Raw genomic sequence first — 22,778 nt, 5'->3', positions numbered from 1 at the left:
ATAAATAATAAGAGTAGTAAGAATATAAGCAACAGAAGTAATCTGTTAAAACATTTTTTGCAATTCTCCTGTTTCATAAAGTTTCTTCACATCTGTTCCACCTCCTAAGCATACTCCATTTACAAATACTCTAGGTACTGTTCTAGCTCCAGTCATTTCTCCTAATATACTTTGAATTTCATCTCCATCATTCCTTTCATTCAGTTCGATAGCAGTATATTCTTTTTGCAAATTATGAAATACCTGAAATAAATCATATTATGCTAATTGAAACAAAGATAAAGAAACTATTTGACTAATACTTGTTTAGCCATTTTGCAAAATGGACAACTCGTTTTAGAAAATATCACAATGCTATGAGATGCAATAAGTTGGTTAACTTCCTCTTTTGTTGTAGGCATCGCGTTTTCTTTTGTGCTGAAAATAAAAATCCATTGTAATAAATTCATAAAATCATTAGTATAAAAGAACAAACAATTCTATGTTTTGATTTTTATTTAAAATAATTATTACAAATTCAACATTTTCTCAATAATTAAAAATCATTAATGGTCGTTCGGACCTTTAACAGCTGTCACATAATTTTTCTTGTCGACTACGTAAGCCAAACTATTTTTTAGAATTATTTTCGACATATCGTTCATAAAATATAAAGATATTCTATGCATATTGATTTATTTTAAATCTTTAATTAAAAAAAAAAAAAAAAATATGCAAAGAAAAGATTTTAAAGCTGAAGTTTTTTTTTCTAGGTTATTACTTAAACAAAATATCGTCGCTAAAGTAATCGATTCTTAATAAGAGAGTATTTGACTATAAATTCTATAATTTTCAATTCTACCTGTTATATTTGTTAATTATATATTATTTTATTAAAAAATGAAATTAACAAAAATTTAATATTACACATTTTCTTAATTCACATATGGTAAAAATTAATATTATATTTAAAGAATTTAATGTATAAATTATATATTAAATAGTACACAATTTATATTTATATATTATTATTATTAATATTATTATTATTTCACATATTATATTTTTACAATTAACAAATAATATACTCACAATTATTTAAAATTTTCTATAATATTTTAACTTGCCATGCATATGGTGAATGATAATTGGAAAAATATAAGCTTATCTCAATAGCAAACTGTAGTGTTTCCATGAAAAATGTTTGTGTTATCTATAATAAATTTTAATTGATAATTGAATTGTAAATTGAAATAATTTATATTTTTTCTGATTTTTTTTTTCTATTGAAATTTTATTAGTGAAATTCTTCAATAAAATTTCTAAACAGAAATGATATTAAGAATATATTAAAATATATTAGATTTAGAGTTCTATTTTAAAATTGAAGATGATATCAAAATTAATGGAAAATATATGATTTTGTATAAAAATTGATATTATCTATATTTATATAAATGCACTACGTGTAATTAAATAATTTTTACTTTTTACGCTAGATGGCACATTATTGTCGGTTTTGAACGTTTCTTTTAAAGTGACAATTCGACGACTATCGTGTTGAAAGTGTTCTCTTGACACTTGACGTTACGAATTATTGAATATTTTCTAAGGTTTCGTCGGAATAAAAAATGGTGTAAATGACAAGTGTTCTAAAAAAGATGGGTAGAATTGTGAAAATGGCCTATCCTGGAGGTGGTTTATACGTTGTTGAGAGTGAGGTCTGCCTCCTGGTAACGGCTATGAGACGAGGTGCTCGATGGTCTTCTCACTCTCATCAGGTTAGAATATTCTTGCCTCTTTTTATAAAAAAAAAAAATACTTGTGTTTTTTCATAATTATAATTATTTATTTATAAATTTAATTATGAATTAGATTTATATATATATATATACATATATAAATATATAATATAATATAATATAATATAATATAATATAATATAATATAATATAATGTATTATTATTATTATTATTATTATTATTATTATTATTATTATTATTATTATTATTATTATTATTGTTATTATTATTGTTATTGTTGTTATTGTTATTGTTATTGTTGTTATCTGGATTTATAATATGGTTACTATAAACAGATTACATTAAATGTAGAATAGTAATGATATGAAAAATGAATATTATTATAATTAGAAAATAATTATTTTAATTCAAATTTTTCTAAGTTGTATAATCTATTTTCAAGGATGACGATCAAGATACTCTTATAAAAGGATTATTCAGTTTAAAAGAGGTGCTGAATGAAGCAAAAGACTTATCTTGTTTAGATCCAGGCGTTTTTTTGGCTCCATTTTTAGAGATTATACGATCAGAAGAAACAACTGGACCTGTTACAAGTCTTGCATTGTCTGCTGTTAATAAAATGATATCTTATAGTCTTATAGGTACACATCCATTATTTTATTCATTTTATATATATATCAATATATTTAGAAATATATATATTAAAATAAGTAATTGTTATAGATTCAGATCATCCAGCAGTAGCCCAATGCGTAGAAGCTATTGCTGATGCTGTTACGCATGCAAGATTTGTTGGGACTGATGCATCTGGAGATGGAGTTGTTTTAATGAGAATTCTTCAAGTTTTGAGGGCTCTTATGTTAGCACCAGCTGGTGATTATCTTTCAAACGAAAGTATTTGTGAAATTATGCTCAGTTGTTTTAGAATATGTTTTGAAACACGACTCAGCGGTAAGAAAATTTTGAATATTTTATTTCATATTATATATTTTTCAATTTTAACAATATTCTTTTGGTTGACAGAATTATTAAGAAGGACAGCAGAGCATTGTTTAAGAGATATGGTACAACATCTTTTCACACGATTACCTCAATTTGTTGATGATAGTAGAGTTTTATTAAATATGAAAGTAAGATTTAGTAAATATATCAATCGAATATAATATTTTTTATTTATATATAACATATTGTGTGCTTTTAGAAAATGAGAACAAATAGCATGGAAAGTAATCGAGGTAAGAACAGAAGAAATAAAAATCATAGTAAACAAAAGACAAAACAAAATGTAGATAATATAGGAGATATTGAAGATCCACTTCCAAATCCAACTGATAAAGTTAGATCGAGTTGTTTAACGACGTCTGTTAGTTCGACAGGAAATATTGTTGATATGCAAGGTTCTTTAGATCAAGGTAGCATCGAAAAAATAGAGGAAGAAAAGAATGATAACAAAAATCATAACAAAAAAGATTTAAATGATGTAAACGAAACTATTAAGCAGGGAGATATATTTGATTTGAAAAAAGAAAAGGAAGATATAAAAGATTCGAAAGAGTGTAATAAGCAAAATTGTAGTGAAACAGAGGAGAAAAGAAATGTGATTGATGAAAAAGAAATTTTATTGAAAGAAGATAAAAATATAGACAATATAGAAATAGATAAACATAATGAAAGTAAATCAGTAAATTTATTAAAAGAAGGAAACCAAGGTAATTATGTTTGTTTTTTTAATCATAATTTAAATTGTAATTTTAATTACCATTCTGTTGATTTTATAGAGGACATGAAGAAATCGATAAATGATAAAAAAAATACAGATTCAATAAAATCTTTGGCAGGAAGTGTTGAAGATTTGATGTCAGTCGATGAAAATATAAATAATGCATACAAAACATCTAAAACCAAAGAATCTGAACAAATTGAAGAATATATAAATGCCCAAGGAGTTCGTTTTATGCCACATCAACAATTAACACCTTATGGTGCTTTGTGTGTCCGTGAATTATTTAGATTTCTCGTATCTTTATGTAGTCCTCTCGATAAACAAAATAACGAAGTTATGACACATCTTGGGCTCAATTTATTGCAAGTAGCTTTAGAAATTGCGGCTGACTATCTTTCCAATTTTCCGTCATTACTGGCACTTGTGAAAGATGATCTTTGTAGAAATCTTATTTTGGTAATGATGCGATATCTTTATTTTTGTTAAGTCTTTTATCTTTATTTTTGTTAAGTTTATTTGGGAATAGAAACATAAGAAAATGAATAATTATAACTGTATAAATAATTATAATAATTATAACTATATTTAATAGCTTCTTGGCACAGATCGATTGTCGATTCTTGCAGCGGATTTGCAAGTATCGTTCTTGCTATTTGAATCGCAAAGACAGCATTTGAAATTCCAAATGGAGCATCATATAAACAAATTAATGGAAATAGTAAGTTCAGATTCGAATAGGATATCATATGATCAGCGTGAATTAGCTCTCGGTACGGATATTATGTGACTATTATTAACTCTATTATTAACTCTATTTATGAAATGTCATTTAATTAAAATAACTCAATGAAATTTAATCTTTTTTTTTTTTAATTTTAGAAGCTATTGTACGATTATGGAGAATATCCGGTTTACCAGCAGAATTATATTTGAACTATGATTGCGGCTTGTATTCTTCTAATTTATACGAAGAATTAATGAAATTATTGTCAAAGGTATATCTTGATTTCATAATAATAAAAAAAAAAATATTAATATATATTATTTATATATAACTTTTATATTAATATATTATCTTATTTGTTAAAAGTTGTATTCAATTTACATTTCATTATTAGAATGCTTCCGCATTAATGGGTAATATGCAAAATATGCAGTTCGTTTCTTTGGATGCTATATTCACGTTGATTTCTGGAATGGAAATCAGATGTAAAGGCTACAAAGAATTGTGTAAACCATCTCGACATGATGCATCACCAAATCTTCCAACACGAGAGGAACTGCTTAGTATAAAAGCAAATAAACGGGTTTGTATTTAATTACGATACATTTTTTCTTTCGTCTATGTTTTTTTATTTTTTTTTTTTATTTTTACAATTTCTTTTCTTTTCGTTTTTTCCCTATTTTTCTTGTTGAAAAATCATAGAAATATATATTCTTTTTATACGTAGTGGTTGATGCTTGGTACAGAAAAATTCAATGAAAATCCACGAGAAGGAATTGCTAAACTTACGGAACATAATCTTTTGGGTGGAAGTCCGGGAAATCCCGATCCAGAGAAAGTAGCTAAATTTTTGAAGGAAAATCCTGGCCTTGATAAAAAAGCTATCGGGGAATACATTAGTAAAAAAGAAAATAAAAATGTTTTAAATTGTTTCGTTCATAGTTTTGATTTGAAGGATATGCGAATCGATCAAGCTTTACGACTTTACTTAGAATCTTTCAGACTTCCTGGCGAAGCGCCACTTATTTCTTTGTTGCTCGAAAAATTTGCCGAACATTGGCACGTGAGTTTGGTTTTCCATTTGATATGTATATATATATATGCGCGTGTGTGTATGCGTGTGTGTGTGCGTGCGTGCGTGCATGCATGCGTGCGCGTCTGTATGTGTAATATAAATATAAATAATAACATAAAATATAAATGTAATAATAACAACAACAACAGCAACAATAATAATAATAATAATATAAAAAATTATACAAAATGTAAAAAAAGATCGCGTATTTGTTTATTTTCCAGGATAGTAATGGAAGGCCGTTTGCATCGGCAGATGCTGCATTTACTTTAGCATATGCTGTAATTATGTTAAATGTTGATCAGCATAATTACAATGTGAAAAGACAAAATAATCCGATGACGGCTGATGAATTTAAAAGAAATTTGAAAAAAGTGAATGGTGGTACTGATTTTGATCAAGGAATGCTCGATGAAATCTATGCCTCTATTAAGTAAAATTTTCTTTTACGTTTTTTTTTTTTTACGATCATAATTATCTCGATTTTTAATGTTGTAATTTATATTTATGACCAGATACGTGTAACATTTTTTTTATTAGGGGCGAAGAAATTGTGATGCCTGCCGAACAAACCGGTTTGGTGAAAGATAATTATTTATGGAAGGTATTGTTACGTAGAGGTATTGGACCTGAAAGTTTATACCTAAGGATTGGAAATTCTGGTGAATTTGTGGATAAGGAGTTAGCCGAACGGGCATGGGGTCCTATTATAAGCGCGCTTTGCAGGGCATACGATAAAGCGCCCGATAGATCGTTGCAACGTCGAGTCGCCGAAGCTTTTCATCGGTTCGTTATATTCATATTTATATTCATGCTCGATTCGAATATTTTGAAATGATAATTGATAAGAAATAATAGTGATATGTTAGAAAGAATGAAGTCGCGTTTTTTCTTTATAGTTGCGCTTCTATCAGCGCTCATTATGGGATGAGCAGCGATTTGGATACTCTTATAGTAAGCTTGTGTAAATTCACGGGTCTTGCGACCGGTGGTGAATCCGATCAAGTGGTTTTACAGCTTGGCGGAAGTAACAAGTGTCAGTTAGCTGCGCGTACTCTCTTCAAAATTACTCATATACATGGAGATGCGATAAGAGGCTCGTGGAAAAATATTATCGATTGTTTACAATCGTTGTACAAGGCAAGATTATTGCCGAAAAGTTTGACCGAAGGAGAGGATTTTATCGATCCATCCGGAAGGATATCGTTACTTCGGGAACCAAGTACACCGAAACCAGCCCCGGTAGATCAGGGAATATTATCCAGTTTATATTCTTATATAGCTTTGGATACTTCACGCATGTCTCATCCAGCGGAAACAACCGCAAGGAAAAGAGCTACGGAATTTATTAGTAATTGTTATCTTAAACAAATCATCGAGGAAAGTAAGTTCTTGCAGGTTGAATCACTTCGATCTTTCGTCGGTGCTTTGGTATATCTAAACTCTCACGACGAAGATGTATCGGTGTTTCTGTTGGAACTTTTGTTGGAAGTGACTATTCAAAATCGTGATAGAGTAACTTGTATTTGGCCGATAGTACAGGGCCATCTAGACGGATTGTTGACAATTGCCGCGCGTGAGAATCATCCGTATCTTTTGGAACGAGTTGCCGTTGGAATGTTGAGATTAGCGATTAGATTGTTACGGGGAGAAGAATACGCGTGTACCGTTTTGCCACCTTTGTTACCTTTAACTCATCTTCCTTCCGCTACAAGCGCACCGCTCGCGAGGCAGATCGCTTACGGTTTGTTCGAGCTGCTTAAAACAGGCGCAGCTAATATTCACAGCACGGAAGATTGGAAAGTAGTGTTCAGTTTGTTGGAGTGTGCAGGTGCTGGAGCACTAATGCCGAAACAATCGAACACCGTATTGGACGAAGCGACCAATTCTAGAACATCGATGTTGGATCCTAGACCGATCAGTCCTATACCAGAATGGGTACTCGTATCTCCAACAGGGACAGAAGCACCGTTGCCCGTTGCCGCTGACACGATTGTATTAGATCGTGATTTACAACCTCACGATCCCGCTGCCCTCGTTAAATGCTGCGAAAGTTTGACATTCCTAGTCAGAGACGTGGCTCATGTAACTCCATTTAACTTTGAATTATGTATACGTTGCGTGAGAACATTTGCCGAAGCAGTTCTTCAATGTACAGGAAAAAGGAACAAAATGCTCAATGTTCAGGAGGAAGTTGGTATTGCTGCCACTTATCAACAAAGTCCCGTACAATTGTTAGATTTAATGCATACGCTTCATACTAGAATCGCTCAAGTATTTCGATGGTGGGCCGAAGAGGGTAATGCTATGGAAAATGTTTCTTTATGGCTACAGGTATGGAGACCTTTGTTACAAGGAATTGCAAGATTGTGTTGCGATACTCGTAGACAAGTACGCACGGCAGCCATAACGTACCTTCAAAGTACTCTGCTTGCTCACGATCTGGCACAATTATCGGCGATCGAGTGGTCTCAATGTTTGGAACAAGTTTTGTTCCCTCTGTTGGCTCAATTACTCGGTCCGATAGCCTCGAACGATCCTATCGGCGTGGAAGAGACAAGGGTCAGGGCAGCTATGTTATTATCCAAGGTATTTCTTCATCATTTGAATCCGTTGCTCACTCTACCTGGATTTTTACCACTCTGGCTAACTGTGTTAAGCTTACTCCGTGCTTATATGCACGCGGATAATAGCGAGCTTCTCTTCGAAGCCATACCGGAATCGTTGAAAAACATGTTATTGGTTATGTCTTCTGCCAACGTGTTAGCTCCGACATCAAATTTATGGGCCCCAACTTGGAGAACGATAGATGCATTTTTACCCAATCTGAAAGCGGAATTATTTCCAGAACCACCGGTTGTTGTTCCATTACCATGCTCGCCTCAATCGGTGCAATCGCAAGAAAATTCGCAAGTGATCAGTTTGATAGAGCAGCGACAGCCCAGTTTCTCGGGATCCTTAGCCTTGTCTCAGCCAAAATCTACATCGATCGATAATTCGATTACTAACGATACCGGGGAAAATTGCCGGAATCGAAACGAATCTCCACATTCTCATCCACATTCGCAATCATCCTTCCCCACTGCGGAATATTCGGTTGCAAATCCAAACACAAGATCGATTTCGGTAATTTCGACTCCTGCCGATATCGTTTCATCGTTCGATGAGAATAAAGAATCGCAACAGGTGATTACTCTGGTCGATCAACAAGTCCCGAATATATCGAGTACGATTGCGGGAGTGTCAACCGCGCAAGAATCTATCGATATGTCTCATTGTAATATTGATCATCGATCTCCATCAGTGATCACTGAATTTAAGGAACAACGTCAAGAGGAAATGCCAGTAATATCGGAGTTATTACCATCGACAATGACGAAACTATCGAACGAGGAAAGATCTGATCGATCGTCAAAATCGATTATTATTAATGGAGATGAATCGAAGCAAGTTACAAAAATGAAACTATACGAAGAACAGAGGCAATGTCAACAAACCTTGTTACGATCCGAACAATATTTATCGGATATGCAAGGAATGGAACGTACTGGAATATTAAATTCTTCTTCTCGCTCGGATGCATATCAGGTAGAAATCAATATCTCGCATTTTACAAAAATCAACTTAATTTATTCTTCCGGTTTTTATGGAGAAAAAATCAATGATAGTGCGTTATTTTTTCTCCGTCTTCCTGTCTGTTTGTCTATCTGTCTGTCTGTTTGTCTGTCTGTGTCTCCGTCTCTCTCTCTTTCTCTTTCTCTCCCTTTCTCCTTTTATGATTTTATTTAAACAAATAAAAAATTAAGATTCAAAAATTTAAAACAAAAAATACATTTAATTGTGTTTTTGTAAAAATTGAAAATCAATAAGAATAAATCATTATCATTTTTATATATTATAAAGTTATCAGAGTATTTCATTGATATGATATTATATATTATCGCAAAAGAATTCAAACGCTATCTTTACAAGGAAATTTAAAAATAAATTTTGAAAAATTTAATTTTAATAAAAATTTTTACATATACGGAGCAATTTATTTTTCAACGAAAAATCTTGAGTTTATGAAATCTATCCTCAAATTTTTATCTTTTTTTTTTTTTTATAGTTTAATATTTTACCATTGATATTTTTTTAATTTTTTTATTTTTTTATAATCATTATGAAGTTTTTATTTTTAAAAAATGAAAATAATATTGAAATTTTAATTTTCGGATTGATTTTGTCCCTTCACTGAAACGATATTAATGATACTAATAAAAAAATTGCTCTATATATTATTCCATTATTCCACATCATCTATATGTTCACAAAATAGATATATTTTGTATCAAAATAGAATTATTTATAATTTTGATAACGTAACACAATTTATTACAGTTAAATTTGCATAAAATATATGAATATTTTTACTATAATAGTATATATATATTTATAATTATATTTAATAAATAGATATAATAAGACAAATAATAGAATAATAAGTAAAAGTATAATCGAGTATTTTTATCTTTTACAGACAGTGAGTGTAGATTCCGCAACGACGACGATGTTTAATTCAGCGGCATATTTTAGCGAAGATCCTGCGGCTGATCGTCTGTTCGTCGTGACTAATCCTTGACCATTGTACATTCGTTATGAATATTCTATCATTGTTTTTGCGACACAGAAATTTTTGGGTGAAGTTTTAGCGAAAAAGAATTTACTACGTGTTACAGTAGGTGAACCTTTGGCTTCTTGTATATTTGAAATTATGATATGTATTAATAATAATGTATGATAATTCATTTGATATTATTATTAACACATTATACGTATATATTTACACATTATACGTATATATACATGAATGATTATAATATCTATGATTCGGATATCGTATTTCGTGGAATTTGATTATCTTTATAATAGTTATCATTATCGTTCTCGTCGTTACGAGTATCGTTGTATCATCATCGTTAGGTATGTATAAGTTAAATATTTTTATGAAAATTTAATTATTTATATTGATTTTTATTAATACCGATACATACTTACCTACGATGTATTGAGATACGACAACACGAATTACGATATCGTTAATATAATCATTAAATTGTTCCTAGGTGAACGAGTGGTAAATCGATAATTCTTGCAATTATACGATAATAATATGTGCAGTTTGCAAGATAGAACAGATCTTTTTTTTATTAATATATTTTCTTTTCCGTTTCTCTATCTTTTATGTAAGTATGTATGTACATACAAATATGTAAAGTTTGAAATGCATAAGCTCAAGAGAAGAAGCAAGTTGGAACATCTTGTAACATACCTGTGATTTTTCGCAATTTTATCACAAATAATTATGCTGTGTATATACAGTTTATCTCAATTTCAATAATACAAATTTCTGCAAGATTTGTAATCGAAAATTGGAATCGTTAGAACAATTTGACATTTTAATGTAAACAATGTTGTATCAAAGAAAACGCGTTAAATAATATTAAAAGCAGCTGCGCTGCTTGAATTTTTAAATATAGAAAACATACAATACGGTCCCCGTATTTTTTTATTTTGTAGACTTATAGATGTGTACGCATATAATATTTCGACTCTATGAGACGGAATCGAAAACATCGAAAGAAGGCGCGACGCGGCGCGTTCCAGTCAAGACAAATTTAGAAATGGACAATCTGAAATCCAACGTATATTAATAAGAACGAATAGTCGTTGACCGAAAAACTTTCTATTCTTTCTTCGACGAATTATACGGTCGCTCGCATAGTTTTATAGTAAGTAGTCACGTATGGTTTTATATATACATATATGTATATATATATAAATATATATATTATACATATATTACATTTCGATTTTTTACAAAAACATGATTGTTTTAGAATATTTTTTACGAGAGAGTTTTCTGATCTTCTTTATTCACAAATGATCGATTAACGCATAATAATCGTTATAATAAATGAAAGAAAAGCTTGGATAGGATATCGAACTTACTTTTATATAATATATATTATATATATATATTATACGTATGGTTTATCTGTTGTGAATAATTGTATAAAAAAAATAGAATAATACGACATTATGTGAGATTCGAACAGATATCATAATAAGTTATAATATGTTGTAGTGATGGTAAATTTTCAGGAAAGATTCATCGGTACGAAGATACATCATTGGTCATGTACGAATTTAAAAGAACGACGAGTATGTACGTTGAATTTATATTTCTGTTTGTTAAAGTTAATCAGTCGTGGATTATTATATAGTATATCGCATATTATTATTGATCTCTTCGACAATAGTAACCAAGAGTTTTACATTTTTGACAGAGATGTTGCGGATGGACCTTACTTTGGTCGGACACATCCAATCCGTCTGGTTTCTCTAATGGTCTCTGAAAATATGTAGTAAAATGTAACGGGATTACGTAATTACGCAATCATGTTGGCGTGAAATGAAAATGCGGTAAATTTGTGATTACTCGTTGCCAGGCTGGGACAAACAATTCTAATACGAATTTGATGCAATAGCAGATTATTAGCAATCAAAGGTATTTATGTATTTTTTGATAGTTTTGCATTGCTGAATTTGTTAGAGTGGAAGAAATAATATATCCCATATATATATATATATATATATATATATATGATTTATATATATATTGGTTTTTTTGCAACAAATTTTTACTTATTGATGATTTACGATCACGAAATTATGGGTATTTATATATTACATACTCTGCTTTTTTGTTTTCTCTTTTGGTAAAGTTTTTTTTAACTCGAATAACGTTTGTCGAAAGTATATTTTAAATAATAAACTTTTGATAAATGTAAATTTTTACTCACTTGTTTATGAGGATAGACGTTTATATGACATTTAATACATTCCTGGCCCATATTGGCCCAGCTATTACCCGACATCCATTTGCGTTTGCATTTGGGACATTTGTATTCTCCGAAGCATCGTTTTTTCCCTTGATACGGTGTTAAACCCTCACCCTTTGGTCTTGCCTGGAATCGATCGTTATAAACATTTATTATTATTATTATTATTGATCTTATTTTTATGTTTTTAAGTTTTCATTGTCTTTTGCACTGTATCGTATCCATTTTCTCGTTTCTTCTAACATTGAAAATTAATTGAATAATTCAATAGTAATAATAGCAATAGCATAACATTTTAGGCGCGTATACAAGAAAGACTCGAAATACTGGATGACACATTTCACGAGATATTCACGAACGTTGTTATTCGGATCGGTCTAAAAATAATGCACATCTATGCAAAGGTAATATCCTCGGTAATCTTCTACTTTAAAACATTATCGGCAAAAGAAAAGAAGATTTTGAAAAACACACCTGCGGACAATCTTTGATATAATGACCTTTCTTGAAACACAGATGACAGAGGTAACTAGGTGGTGGCCTTTTCGTTGGTTTTCTATCTAATAGACCCAATTCTCTGAAACGATCTGCAAGTTCGTTGATATTGTCCGCAAAATTGCCACTTATAGCGCAAGAAGGATCGAGTGTATCGTGATGAGAATGAGTTTGTGACGTCGTTGTTGAAAAACCGCTCCAGATTGTCGGAACAAGTTTGTTCTAAAATATATTATAAATCGATAATCGTCGTTAAAATGTTATTTTAAACGTTTATCTTATTTTTATATTGATAATAAAAAAAATCGTACAAATTTTTTAATCGAAAAACAAATGTTTTTAGAGAGAGAGAGAGAGAGAGAGAGAGAGAGATTTGAGAACCTGATCTCGCGTTTGAGTAGAATTTTGATCGGCGATTGCTAGATAGACCCAATTGAGCAAATGGGGCGGATAATGCGGTTGGTGAAGAGGTTTCCGACCTTGGCTACCGAGAGCGTTCATAGGTCCAAGGCCGAACTGAGACGATTCCTGTGGTTGCAAATGTTGAATCGCCGGTGTTGGATGGCAAGCGGCCATAATCAGAAATTTACCGTCCTCCCACGTGTTTTTCAAATTTAATCCTCATCTTTTCTATGCTTGAGAAAATGTAATAATCGTTTGTTGGATATATTTGGGAAATGATATTACTATCGCTCATTTTTACACATCGAGTATATTTACTGAAATCACTGAAATGAAACGAGAAACGTTCCCGATGCACTTATCGGTAACTGACTATTTCGTTTAAAAATACGAATTCACCCAGCAACCGCCGCTTGTTTCTCAAGATTAATTTAAGACCTAAGGCACTGAGATACACGACGATCATTTGATCATTAGATCATTGCAGGATTTGCATGGATTCTTGCTTTTCGTTCTACGATACGTTTCTTTGCCTGCTGCCGAGTAACATGTCAACAAGTAACATGTTTTTTCAGACAATGTATTCGTATGGATGCACATTACAATAATGAAACGTCGAATTGGCAACGTTTCCATTCGAAACTTCACTTCCAATTGTCTTCTGCGTTTCTGCGTTATTTTCATGAAATATGTAACATCACGCCATGTATAATTGTTTTACGTGATCAACTTAAAATTCATTTAATTTTACGTGTTTTTTTTCACCTTTATGCTTTATATGCGCGTTGTCGTAAAAAAAATGTTATTCATTGAACGTTGGAACGTTTGGAAATCTCAAGGTGAAATATTTTTCGTGAAAATGATATCAGATTTCTAGATTATTTTGTATTATTTTTTCTTCTTCTTCTTTTATTATCCTCACGATTATATCTTTCAAATCTTGCAAGATTTCAATTCAAATTCCTTTTTCATTCAAAAAATATTTGTCTTATTATATGCGAACTTCGACTATCCTTTTATTTTATTTTTTTTGTCAATGATGGAGGATGGAGATACCGATAACGATGGCAACGATGATGATGGAGCGGTATTGGTTCCGGTCGAGTTGCTCTCTATCCTTATGCCTCTTCTTTCGTCTCGAACAGAATCGATTTTATCCGGATAGAAATCAAAAATTGGTGAGCATTGACGATGAATCAACAATACGATACGTATTCGCCGCGCGGTAAGTATCGATGTTAATATACGATTTCACAGAAAATGTATTTCCGGAATCGACAACTGCGTTCGTTCGCGAAGGGTCTGTCTCTAGTCTGAATCGACAATGTTCCACGATCCGCGTATACGTAAAAACGCATACACATGAATCTAACATCAGCGTTAAAGAGACCCCCGCCATGTGGTGCAGCTATTTCAGTGCTTGCTATCTATCGAACAGCTTGCCACCGAGTACGAGTACGAGTATTGCTCGGACTTTGCCTCCAACATCTTTACTTATGGCAAAGATTCTCGCTTCCAGCTCCTTCCAGCGAATCGAGCCCCTCCTGTCGACGATCAACACGATCAAAATTTCTCCTTCTTATAACTATACCGCTTTTTCAACAGAATGGAAATTAGGTAATTAGAGAATTTATCCTCGAATCAAATTTCAATTTCGTGTATCTCTTAATATTTCTTAATGTTAAACGATCAAGATATATTTTATGACAAATTTTTTTTCTTTGTAGATGAAATTTTCGTCAATATTCAACATCGATCATCGCATCATTTATTATTTATCCAAATTTTGAATCTTAAACGATGAATTTTAATATTTTCAACCCTATCTACGATTCATGGTATAACTATGTCGTGAAATAGATTTAATTTTCAATAGAATTCGAATCAATTTCTCGAAAAATCGTGAACTCGATAACTTGATAAAACTCAAAATTTTATCGTTACATCACGTAGGTATTAAATACGTATAATTACTTTTTAATCTTCCGTGTAGATGGTCGACAATTAAAATAAATTTTGCGGAATTTATTTTATATACATATAAATATTTTTCCTCGATCTTTGTTTTATCATTTTTATTTTTTTTTTTTACTTTTCGTTATTTTGTTATATTTGACATTATTGTTCGCAGTATATGTGCGAGCCATGATCGATTAACCTATCCTTATTTTTCAGATTGAAGATACTATTTGCTATCGAAGTCGATATCGAGATATATCGAATGATTTTTTTAAGGAACATACGGTATGGTGAGTAATGATCCATATGATGTAAGTAAATACATACGTATCGCAAAAGAATATGTTGGAATAAATTTTAAATCTTTGAAATCTTTGATAGAAAAACGGCTATGTTCCACCGAGGAAAGAAAAATTATAAAAAAGAAAATCGAGATAAAGTTGAGAGGGATTTTTAAGCATGAGACAGGATGAATAAATACGAGATGATAGAAATCGTAGGAGAAGGAAGTTATGGCATGGTGATGAAATGTAAGCATCGCGAGACCGGGCAGTTTGTAGCCATTAAAAGATTTCTCGAATCCGAGGAATCCGATTACGAAGTGCGAAAAATGGCATTTCGAGAAATCCGAATGTTGAAAGTATGTTATATATATTCCCTTTCTTTTTTTCCTTTTTTCTCATCTTTCTCTCTCTTTCTTTCTCTCTCTCTTTCTCTCTTTCTCTCCCCTCTCTTTCCCATTTCTTCACATTAACTGCCTTCTTACTCTGAGAATAAGGAGCCTGTTTACAGAAATTACGTCACGATAATCTGGTAAATATGATCGAAGTGTTCCGTCGAAAGAAACGATTTTATCTCGTGTTCGAGTATTTGGATCATACTTTGCTGAACGAATTAGAAAATGCCGAAGGAGGTCTAGGTTTGGAAATGTCCAAGCGATATATTTATCAAGTCCTTCGTGGATTGGACTTTTGTCACAATAATAACGTAAGTGTAATCGAGAAATGTGTGAAAAAAAAAAAGAAAAAAAAGAAAAAAAGAAGATACACGAATATATTTGAATGTCGCTTAATTGTCTTTCGATTTAAGAGAACGATTTGGAAAAAAAGATCGATCTTGAAGAATTGCAACGATTCCGATCGATCATTATTTTTTTTTCACTTGATCGATAGATAATGCATCGTGATATCAAGCCAGAAAATATCCTCATATCTCCGAACGGAGTGGTGAAACTTTGCGATTTTGGATTTGCACGTTTCGTAAATAGTCCAAACGAGTCTTGCACGGATTACGTGGCGACAAGATGGTATCGTGCCCCGGAATTGTTAGTCGGTGATCCTCGATACGGCAGACCGATAGATATCTGGGCGGTAGGCTGTTTGTATGCGGAAATGGTGGTCGGGAATCCTTTGTTCCCTGGTGATAGCGACGTAGATCAACTCTATCGAATAACAAAAATACTTGGTAATTTTGTAATTTATCTTTTTATTTTTACCATATTAATTATTACGTGCAAAAAAGAAAAGATGAAGAAAAAAAAATATCTGCACGAAGAAGAAACATGGAACAGTTAAAAGAATGTTGTACCGTTTTAGGAGGACTGTGTATGAAGCATCAAACTTTAATGGATCGTAGCAGACCTGGCCAAATATTGCGGCATGCGAGCGCGGACGAGCTCATAGGGCCACCTCAGTCCGGTCTTTTCTCCATTCGTAAATTATTCCCCAAATGGGATATAATCGCCATCGACTTTTTGGCCCAATGTCTTCGTATGGATCCCGACTTAAGGTCAAAATCTTCCATGCTCTTGGAACATCCGTTTTTTATACAAGATCGATTTGTCGATAAATTTCTTATACTTTTGAGGAAGAGTATCGATATAGAATCTTCTATGAATCCTTTATCCAGTAAAATATTGAGTGAAAAAGGGCCGAGTGTTACTACGAATTTGTTGGAATCGTCGAAAAGTGTTTGCCAACATTTTCCCAGGTCTTTATTCTCTAATTATTAAATCACCTGATTTATCGATTATTCTCTTTTCATTTTTCATTCTTCTTTTTATTTTTTTTTTCCCCTTCTCCTCCCATAGTTGGCATATGCATACTATTATCGCGGAAGATTTAAACGACAAAACGAAGTCTGAAACGACAAATACGATGGAATTATGCGAAACTTCATCATCGTCGCATAACAATCCCTCACGAAAAGTTTGTAAGATGAATAGCATTTCTGTCATACCAAATACAACTTACATTCGTAAAGGAAAACAGAAGGGAATCGTTATGTATGATTATTAAAGGACTATCACGTTATAGCTTTTTTGAACATTTTACGATTGTCCGAGCATAGAGGATAATAAAAGGATAGAAGAGAAAAAAATACGTATTTATTAAGGAAAAGCTTATTAATGAAAAGATCTTAAATAGATACTTTAACTTTGTTTTCGTTTGATATTTGCGAACGATTAATAATACGAAAATTTGTATTTTTTTCTTTATCGATGAAAATGATACATCTAGTATATCATAGTTGCTTCTCAAATTCTGTAATAATACATATATATATATATATATAAATATCGATTTTTGATTATATATATGTTTGCAATTGAAAAGGAAAAAAATATACATTTTTACGATAATATAAATACTTATTATATGTTATTAGATTTATCTTGTGTTTAAAATATCATGAAAAATTAAAAAAAATCATTGATATTTTATTAATAAGAATTATAATAATAAATATCGCAAGATGTCCATGTAAGTAGGAAATTTTGTATTGAAATTGTATTGGTATAAGGTTGAAAGAATCGATAATGTAATTTGCAATTACTGATTATATTATGTATTTATGCATCTATTTAATGAAATTTTTAGTTATCTCATGGAAAGTTTTCTCGTGAAAGTGAGAGAAATGCTCTATCGATACCATATTTATAATAACATTATCATAACATTGTAATCTCTTATCGTCGAATAATTTGAAACATTTTTAGTAAGTAAATATGTGATAAAAATGAATCTTTAAACTAATTAACCTATTTTTTTTCTGTTACAGGTTTTGAAAAGTCGTTTCTATAAAGATACATATAGAATTATAAATGGATTTATATTTATCAATTATATATTTAATTAAGATAGATATGCATGTATATCTAGTGAATAATATTTGTAAGAATATTTTTTCTATTATCTTAGTTACGATTAGAATATTTTGAAAATTAGACACAATTTTGTTATTGTATAAAGATTGAAATTTGTAGATTGTTTAATACTACAATAAAATTTGTATAATATAGGTTCAGAAGAAGTTCAAAATGTAATAAAGATACAGAGAAAGAGAATTCGGGAAAAGATTCCTTTTCCAAAGAACGATTTTTCTTCAATCATAAGGATAGATTTCATGATTTCAATTTTATATTCTGCTTATTGATTATTAATTGAAGATAATAGAAGCGATTGGTAATATATTCGAATAAATTTAATTTATAAAAAAAATAATATTTTTTTAAAGTCTTCTAAATGTAAAATATTATGTTATTTTGTTGTTTTTTTTTTGTTTCAGACAAAAAGAAAAAATAAGAAAAATATGAAAGAATCGACAATATTCTTTGACGACGAATTTTTCCGATTGGCACTGTTATATAATATTAATATTAAATGAGTTTCATAATCGATTTCACTTTTCACGAATAAACATTCATATTTATAAAAATATGAATGATATTTTTAAATTTGAATTAATTTGAAATAAAAAAAGAGTAAGATTTTGAATTTAAAAATAAAAGAGATAAAAAAAGAAATTCTCTAACTTTCTTAATTTTTTTTAGCTTTTCTTAACTTCTAAAATTTATTTTTGGAATATTTACAATATTTTTTTCATTTTGGAGCATTCGTTCTATGATACTACTTATTTATTCATTTCCATATTTCTGTTTACATACATTTTGTTTACACATTTCTCGTATTAAATAATGATTCGAAAAAAAATTTCTCGGATTAACGCCATCTCGCGTTTGGATGTTGAAACCTTTATTTCACTATTAATAAAGCAGAATGTGCAAAGAGGTATTTGCGATGTTAGAAACAAAAAGGAGAACACCATACAAGATAAGGATGGAGATATTGGAAACTTTGATTTTGCGTTCCTGGTATTTTCTAGCACTTCGAAGACGCGATGTTAAAAATTAATTAATTTACTAGTTTTTTTATTAATAATAATATTTGTACATTTTTAGATTCGCATTCGAAATTAAATTAATGTCGAATTTTTTTTAACACGAAATTTTTTTATTTATTAATAATTAACATAGAAAAAATTATTAATTATGCGAATGAAGTAATGGTTAGAGAAGAATCGTAATTTTCATAACGTTTATAATTTATATATTTTCCGTATTTAAAAATGATTTTCATAATAATAATAATAATAATAAATAAATAAAAAAGGTATTGCGCGATGTACCGCATTAATTCTTCTTTTTACAATTAATCAATTAATTAATCGAAAAGAATCTCATGTTTCTCAATCGATAAATGGAAAAATTATTTTGAATTTGTTTCAGCTTTAAATTTAGCGAATATAAAAGCGAAAAAATTTTTAGTCGAATAATTGATTAATTAATTTACATTATCGTATATTCGAAGTAATGGGAAATATAATAAGTAAGTAAATATTTAATTTTATTATTTTTGTTAACCTATTGATTAAAAATTTTAATAATATCTATTCGATTTAATTTTTCTATATCATAATAAATATATATTTTATATATTTATTTCTGTTTTCATTATGTATAAGAATTATAAAGGATTTAGATATTTTTACGTATATTTTATATCAATCTAAAAGATTCAATTATGGATAAATTTGTAGATCGATCTAGTAATATCGATCGTTTCAATTTTATTTTTAATATTGATTCCAGATTCCATTCTCTCGCGTTATTCGCAAACGTGAAACAAGATTGAGAATAATATTAGATTAATAATATTAGATTTCGATTTAATCGCAATACGAAGACACCGAGACTAAAGAACGTTCGAACGTTCGGATACGAGATAGAGTTCTTTAAACGCGATTTTTTGTTTTCATCTGTTTTATTTATTCGTCTCTCGTGGATACAGAATGGTATTTTTGGTATAGAATTTTAATTACAATATTCGACATTATTTTATAAAAGTAAATACAATTGTATATCGTTAACAATAATAATGCGCGTAAATCGATTAACACACGCTTCAAACGTTAGCTAAAGCATTCACGTTCACCGTAGGAATAGTTATAGCTAATACGTTCACTTAGATTTAATACAATATTAATTACAAAGGAAGCTGATCGCGAACGTTTCGAGATTTATGTACAAGATAATAGAAGCAGAGATTTTTAATTCGAGACAAAGTATTTAAGTATGTTATGTATATGCCTGTCACGAAACGATTCGCGATCGCACGAACGAGATTTGCACGCTCCTCCGTTTTTCCATTCTCGATCGCTATCCCAGTTATATATATATATATATATATATATATATATATATATATATATATATATATATGTATATATATATGTATATAACATAGATATTCAAAACCGGATCATTATTATACGCGAAATTATCGGTTTAGAATTGTAATCTAATATTGGTATTTATTATTTATCACTAAAAGGGAAACAGAGAGAGATTTGGAAAGACATGCAAGTATATAGGCAAATGTGCAAACAGACACAAACGATCGGACGGACAGATGGACAAATGTACAAAGAGACAGGAAGAGGGAGAGAAAGAGAGAGAGAGAGAAAGAGAGAGAGAGAGAGAGAGAGAGGAGAGGAGAGGAGAGGAGAGGACAGGGAGAGGGGGGAGATATGGAATTTTTGCAATAATTTGCAAATAAACAAGAGTATAAATGAACGACATAAAAAGAAAATACAAATTAACGAGTAAGTACGAAAAAAGTACATTGACGCGGCAAATTCGAATAATAACGTAGCCATTTTCTCTGCCCTATTGTTCGTTATCGATGCGATGATATACAGATTTTGCGCAAAATGAGTATGTAAGTACTTTTTGCATGTGTCGATCAATCGATCCCAAAGACGATGACGAAGAATTAAATCGAATTAAAGATAAAGGTATTAAATCGAAGAAGGGAGGGGCGGGGGGATAGACGATGTTGGTTAATCACGAGTAATAAATAGGTATTGCACTTGGACGGGTTTCTTCCGATCGAACCGCTGTTAAACGCGATCGAAGCGCGATTAAGCGACGATACGAATATCGTATACATGGACGTTCGGTGATTCGATTTTTGATTGAAAAGGAAACAACGGACGATCATTACAACGATCGTTTAGCGATCGATTAACCTTTCAATAAACGTGGACATGAATGAGAGCATCACAATCGTGTGGTAATTTCAATCAACGTGATCCTCTTTTTTATGACTTTCCACCATTTTTCTCTATCTATAATATATATGGTAAAGGCGAAAAATTTAAAATTGCGATCGTAAGAGTAACGAAATTGATCGAGGCGGTAAAGTTTTCAATTTTTCTCTTCTCTCATCTTTGCTTACGAAAATGCATTCGTCGTTACATTCCTTTCTAATTTTTTTTATCATATAATTGTCAATGCTGTTGTCGCTTTTGTGTCTATTGCTTCTCGTTCTTTACTCTTCTTCTTTCATTTCCTTCTATTCTCCCCTATTCTATCTATCTATCGATTCTCTTCCCTTCTTCTTTTTTCTCGTCTTACACATTTCTCATTTCTTTCATTTCACATCTATCCATATCGATATGCAACTACTTTATTATGACGTGGTTGGAAAAAAACGTGAACCCGATCGGTTATCTGTTACAGATCCGAAATATAATTTTATTATATTAATTTTTTATTGCGAAAAACACGCGTTTAAATATATTATACATATAAGATGATATTGTGTTACGGGGAACGATAAACGAATCGAACGGAAATTGAGGAAAACGTTGATTCCTCTCGTCTCTCTGTCCAAGTATGCGAGTGCAATATACCACGTGTTGCTCTCACGGTACGAAGAAATCGTGATAAGGCACTTTGATTCTGCATCGCAAATTCTACATATATATTTAGGGAATCGATCATCAAATTCGATCGCGGCTCACGAAAAAACAAAAAGAAAAATACTGTGTTTTTCGGTTGATTAAATATACGTATATGTGTGTATGTGTATGCGCGCGCGTGTATGTGTTTGTGTGTGTATATGTACTTGTATATATCGGTTGAATGAAACTGCAAGCGTGCTGTTACTTTATTTTTTTTTAACCTTTTCCCGACCTAGATTTTTTCGTGAAGAAAATTAAGAAATCGAATGAATTATTTATCCCATTTTGAAACAAGAAAAAATAATAATTGGTAACTTTTGTTTTTATTTATACACGAAACACATATAACAACATAACGCGATCTATTAGCGTTAAATATATTGGCATTGCGATTATGCAAATGTAACGAATCTTGATGGATTGCATTCTACGTTGTTTCATAATTGAGATAAATAAAATACGATATTTCGATATATATATATCGCATAAAAAAATTGAATGAAGTCGTCAAACATTTTTTTTCAGTCTTTCATTTGCCCCAAACCCAAAACTATATAATTTCACAAAATACCCGAGATAATAATTTCTCATTGTTGCAAAATGCACGTATGATTGACAATACGTTTGCTTTTCAAACTATATCGATCGCAAACATATTTTGCGTTCCTTATAATTTGACAACGATTA

The 22,778-nt window shown here is 30.8% G+C and overlaps 4 protein-coding genes across 9 annotated transcripts; 2 read left to right on the top strand and 2 right to left on the bottom strand.

Annotated features, from left to right (window-relative positions):
• Positions 1-11: 11 nt before the first annotated feature.
• LOC727309 (glutaredoxin-C4) lies at positions 12-1,210 on the bottom strand. 3 transcript variants are annotated; one of them, XM_003250654.4, is made up of 3 exons: positions 1,072-1,210; positions 303-417; positions 12-243 (listed from the first exon to the last, which is right to left on the bottom strand). In XM_003250654.4, the coding sequence occupies exons 2-3, from the start codon at positions 399-401 to the stop codon at positions 46-48; spliced, it is 297 nt and encodes a 98-aa protein (XP_003250702.1). In that variant the 5' UTR covers positions 402-417; positions 1,072-1,210; the 3' UTR covers positions 12-45. The 3 variants fall into 3 exon arrangements, with proteins under 3 accessions (XP_003250702.1, XP_003250703.1, XP_001123018.1); XM_003250655.4 differs by lacking the exon at positions 1,072-1,210 and adding an exon at positions 514-645; XM_001123018.5 differs by lacking the exon at positions 1,072-1,210 and adding an exon at positions 563-617.
• A 271-nt stretch (positions 1,211-1,481) lies between these two features.
• On the top strand, positions 1,482-10,458 carry LOC727312 (Golgi-specific brefeldin A-resistance guanine nucleotide exchange factor 1). Its single transcript, XM_026444982.1, has 14 exons — positions 1,482-1,760; positions 2,186-2,384; positions 2,467-2,694; positions 2,767-2,873; positions 2,945-3,452; positions 3,522-3,922; positions 4,059-4,236; positions 4,346-4,461; positions 4,585-4,773; positions 4,918-5,253; positions 5,490-5,698; positions 5,806-6,051; positions 6,165-8,853; positions 9,785-10,458. Exons 1-14 carry the CDS (start codon positions 1,620-1,622, stop codon positions 9,884-9,886), a joined length of 5,649 nt encoding a protein of 1,882 aa, XP_026300767.1. The 5' UTR covers positions 1,482-1,619; the 3' UTR covers positions 9,887-10,458.
• A 9-nt stretch (positions 10,459-10,467) lies between these two features.
• On the bottom strand, positions 10,468-13,870 carry LOC413285 (zinc finger CCHC domain-containing protein 24). The gene is made up of 4 exons (XM_396730.5): positions 13,026-13,870; positions 12,624-12,866; positions 12,111-12,275; positions 10,468-11,659 (listed from the first exon to the last, which is right to left on the bottom strand). Exons 1-4 carry the CDS (start codon positions 13,218-13,220, stop codon positions 11,546-11,548), a joined length of 717 nt encoding a protein of 238 aa, XP_396730.1. The 5' UTR covers positions 13,221-13,870; the 3' UTR covers positions 10,468-11,545.
• A 657-nt stretch (positions 13,871-14,527) lies between these two features.
• LOC413286 (cyclin-dependent kinase-like 2) lies at positions 14,528-18,469 on the top strand. 4 transcript variants are annotated; one of them, XM_026444983.1, is made up of 10 exons: positions 14,528-14,663; positions 14,774-14,995; positions 15,222-15,295; positions 15,387-15,645; positions 15,798-15,992; positions 16,178-16,469; positions 16,601-16,994; positions 17,095-18,002; positions 18,066-18,178; positions 18,307-18,469. In XM_026444983.1, exons 4-8 carry the CDS (start codon positions 15,475-15,477, stop codon positions 17,300-17,302), a joined length of 1,260 nt encoding a protein of 419 aa, XP_026300768.1. In that variant the 5' UTR covers positions 14,528-14,663; positions 14,774-14,995; positions 15,222-15,295; positions 15,387-15,474; the 3' UTR covers positions 17,303-18,002; positions 18,066-18,178; positions 18,307-18,469. The 4 variants fall into 4 exon arrangements, with proteins under 4 accessions (XP_026300768.1, XP_026300769.1, XP_026300770.1 ...); XM_026444984.1 differs by having other exon boundaries at positions 15,222-15,316; XM_026444985.1 differs by lacking the exon at positions 17,095-18,002.
• Positions 18,470-22,778: the final 4,309 nt, after the last annotated feature.

This window comes from Apis mellifera, linkage group LG14 (genome assembly GCF_003254395.2).
Source record: "Apis mellifera strain DH4 linkage group LG14, Amel_HAv3.1, whole genome shotgun sequence".
In the NCBI taxonomy this organism is placed as follows: Eukaryota; Metazoa; Arthropoda; class Insecta; order Hymenoptera; family Apidae; genus Apis; species Apis mellifera.
Note: the sequence above shows the minus strand (reverse complement) of the source record. Positions and strands in the feature narration are given on the sequence as shown.

What these genes read in the sequence shown, in the direction of transcription:
- LOC727309 (XM_003250655.4), bottom strand. An exon ending in TTTGCAAAATGGCTAAACAA is followed by an intron (nt 244 to 302) that starts GTATTAGTCAAA and finishes GATTTATTTCAG; the next exon opens with GTATTTCATAATTTGCAAAA.
- LOC727312 (XM_026444982.1), top strand. Translation starts at nt 1,620, where the DNA reads ATGACAAGTGTTCTAAAAAAGATGGGTAGAATTGTGAAAATGGCCTAT. An exon ending in GGTCTTCTCACTCTCATCAG is followed by an intron (nt 1,761 to 2,185) that starts GTTAGAATATTC and finishes TCTATTTTCAAG; the next exon opens with GATGACGATCAAGATACTCT. An exon ending in TAATGAAATTATTGTCAAAG is followed by an intron (nt 4,462 to 4,584) that starts GTATATCTTGAT and finishes TTTCATTATTAG; the next exon opens with AATGCTTCCGCATTAATGGG.
- LOC413285 (XM_396730.5), bottom strand. Translation starts at nt 13,220, where the DNA reads ATGGCCGCTTGCCATCCAACACCGGCGATTCAACATTTGCAACCACAG. An exon ending in ATATCAAAGATTGTCCGCAG is followed by an intron (nt 12,276 to 12,623) that starts GTGTGTTTTTCA and finishes GATCGATTCCAG; the next exon opens with GCAAGACCAAAGGGTGAGGG. An exon ending in ACGTCTATCCTCATAAACAA is followed by an intron (nt 11,660 to 12,110) that starts GTGAGTAAAAAT and finishes ACATATTTTCAG; the next exon opens with AGACCATTAGAGAAACCAGA.
- LOC413286 (XM_026444983.1), top strand. Translation starts at nt 15,475, where the DNA reads ATGAATAAATACGAGATGATAGAAATCGTAGGAGAAGGAAGTTATGGC. An exon ending in ACTTTTGTCACAATAATAAC is followed by an intron (nt 15,993 to 16,177) that starts GTAAGTGTAATC and finishes CTTGATCGATAG; the next exon opens with ATAATGCATCGTGATATCAA. An exon ending in GTTTGCCAACATTTTCCCAG is followed by an intron (nt 16,995 to 17,094) that starts GTCTTTATTCTC and finishes CTCCTCCCATAG; the next exon opens with TTGGCATATGCATACTATTA.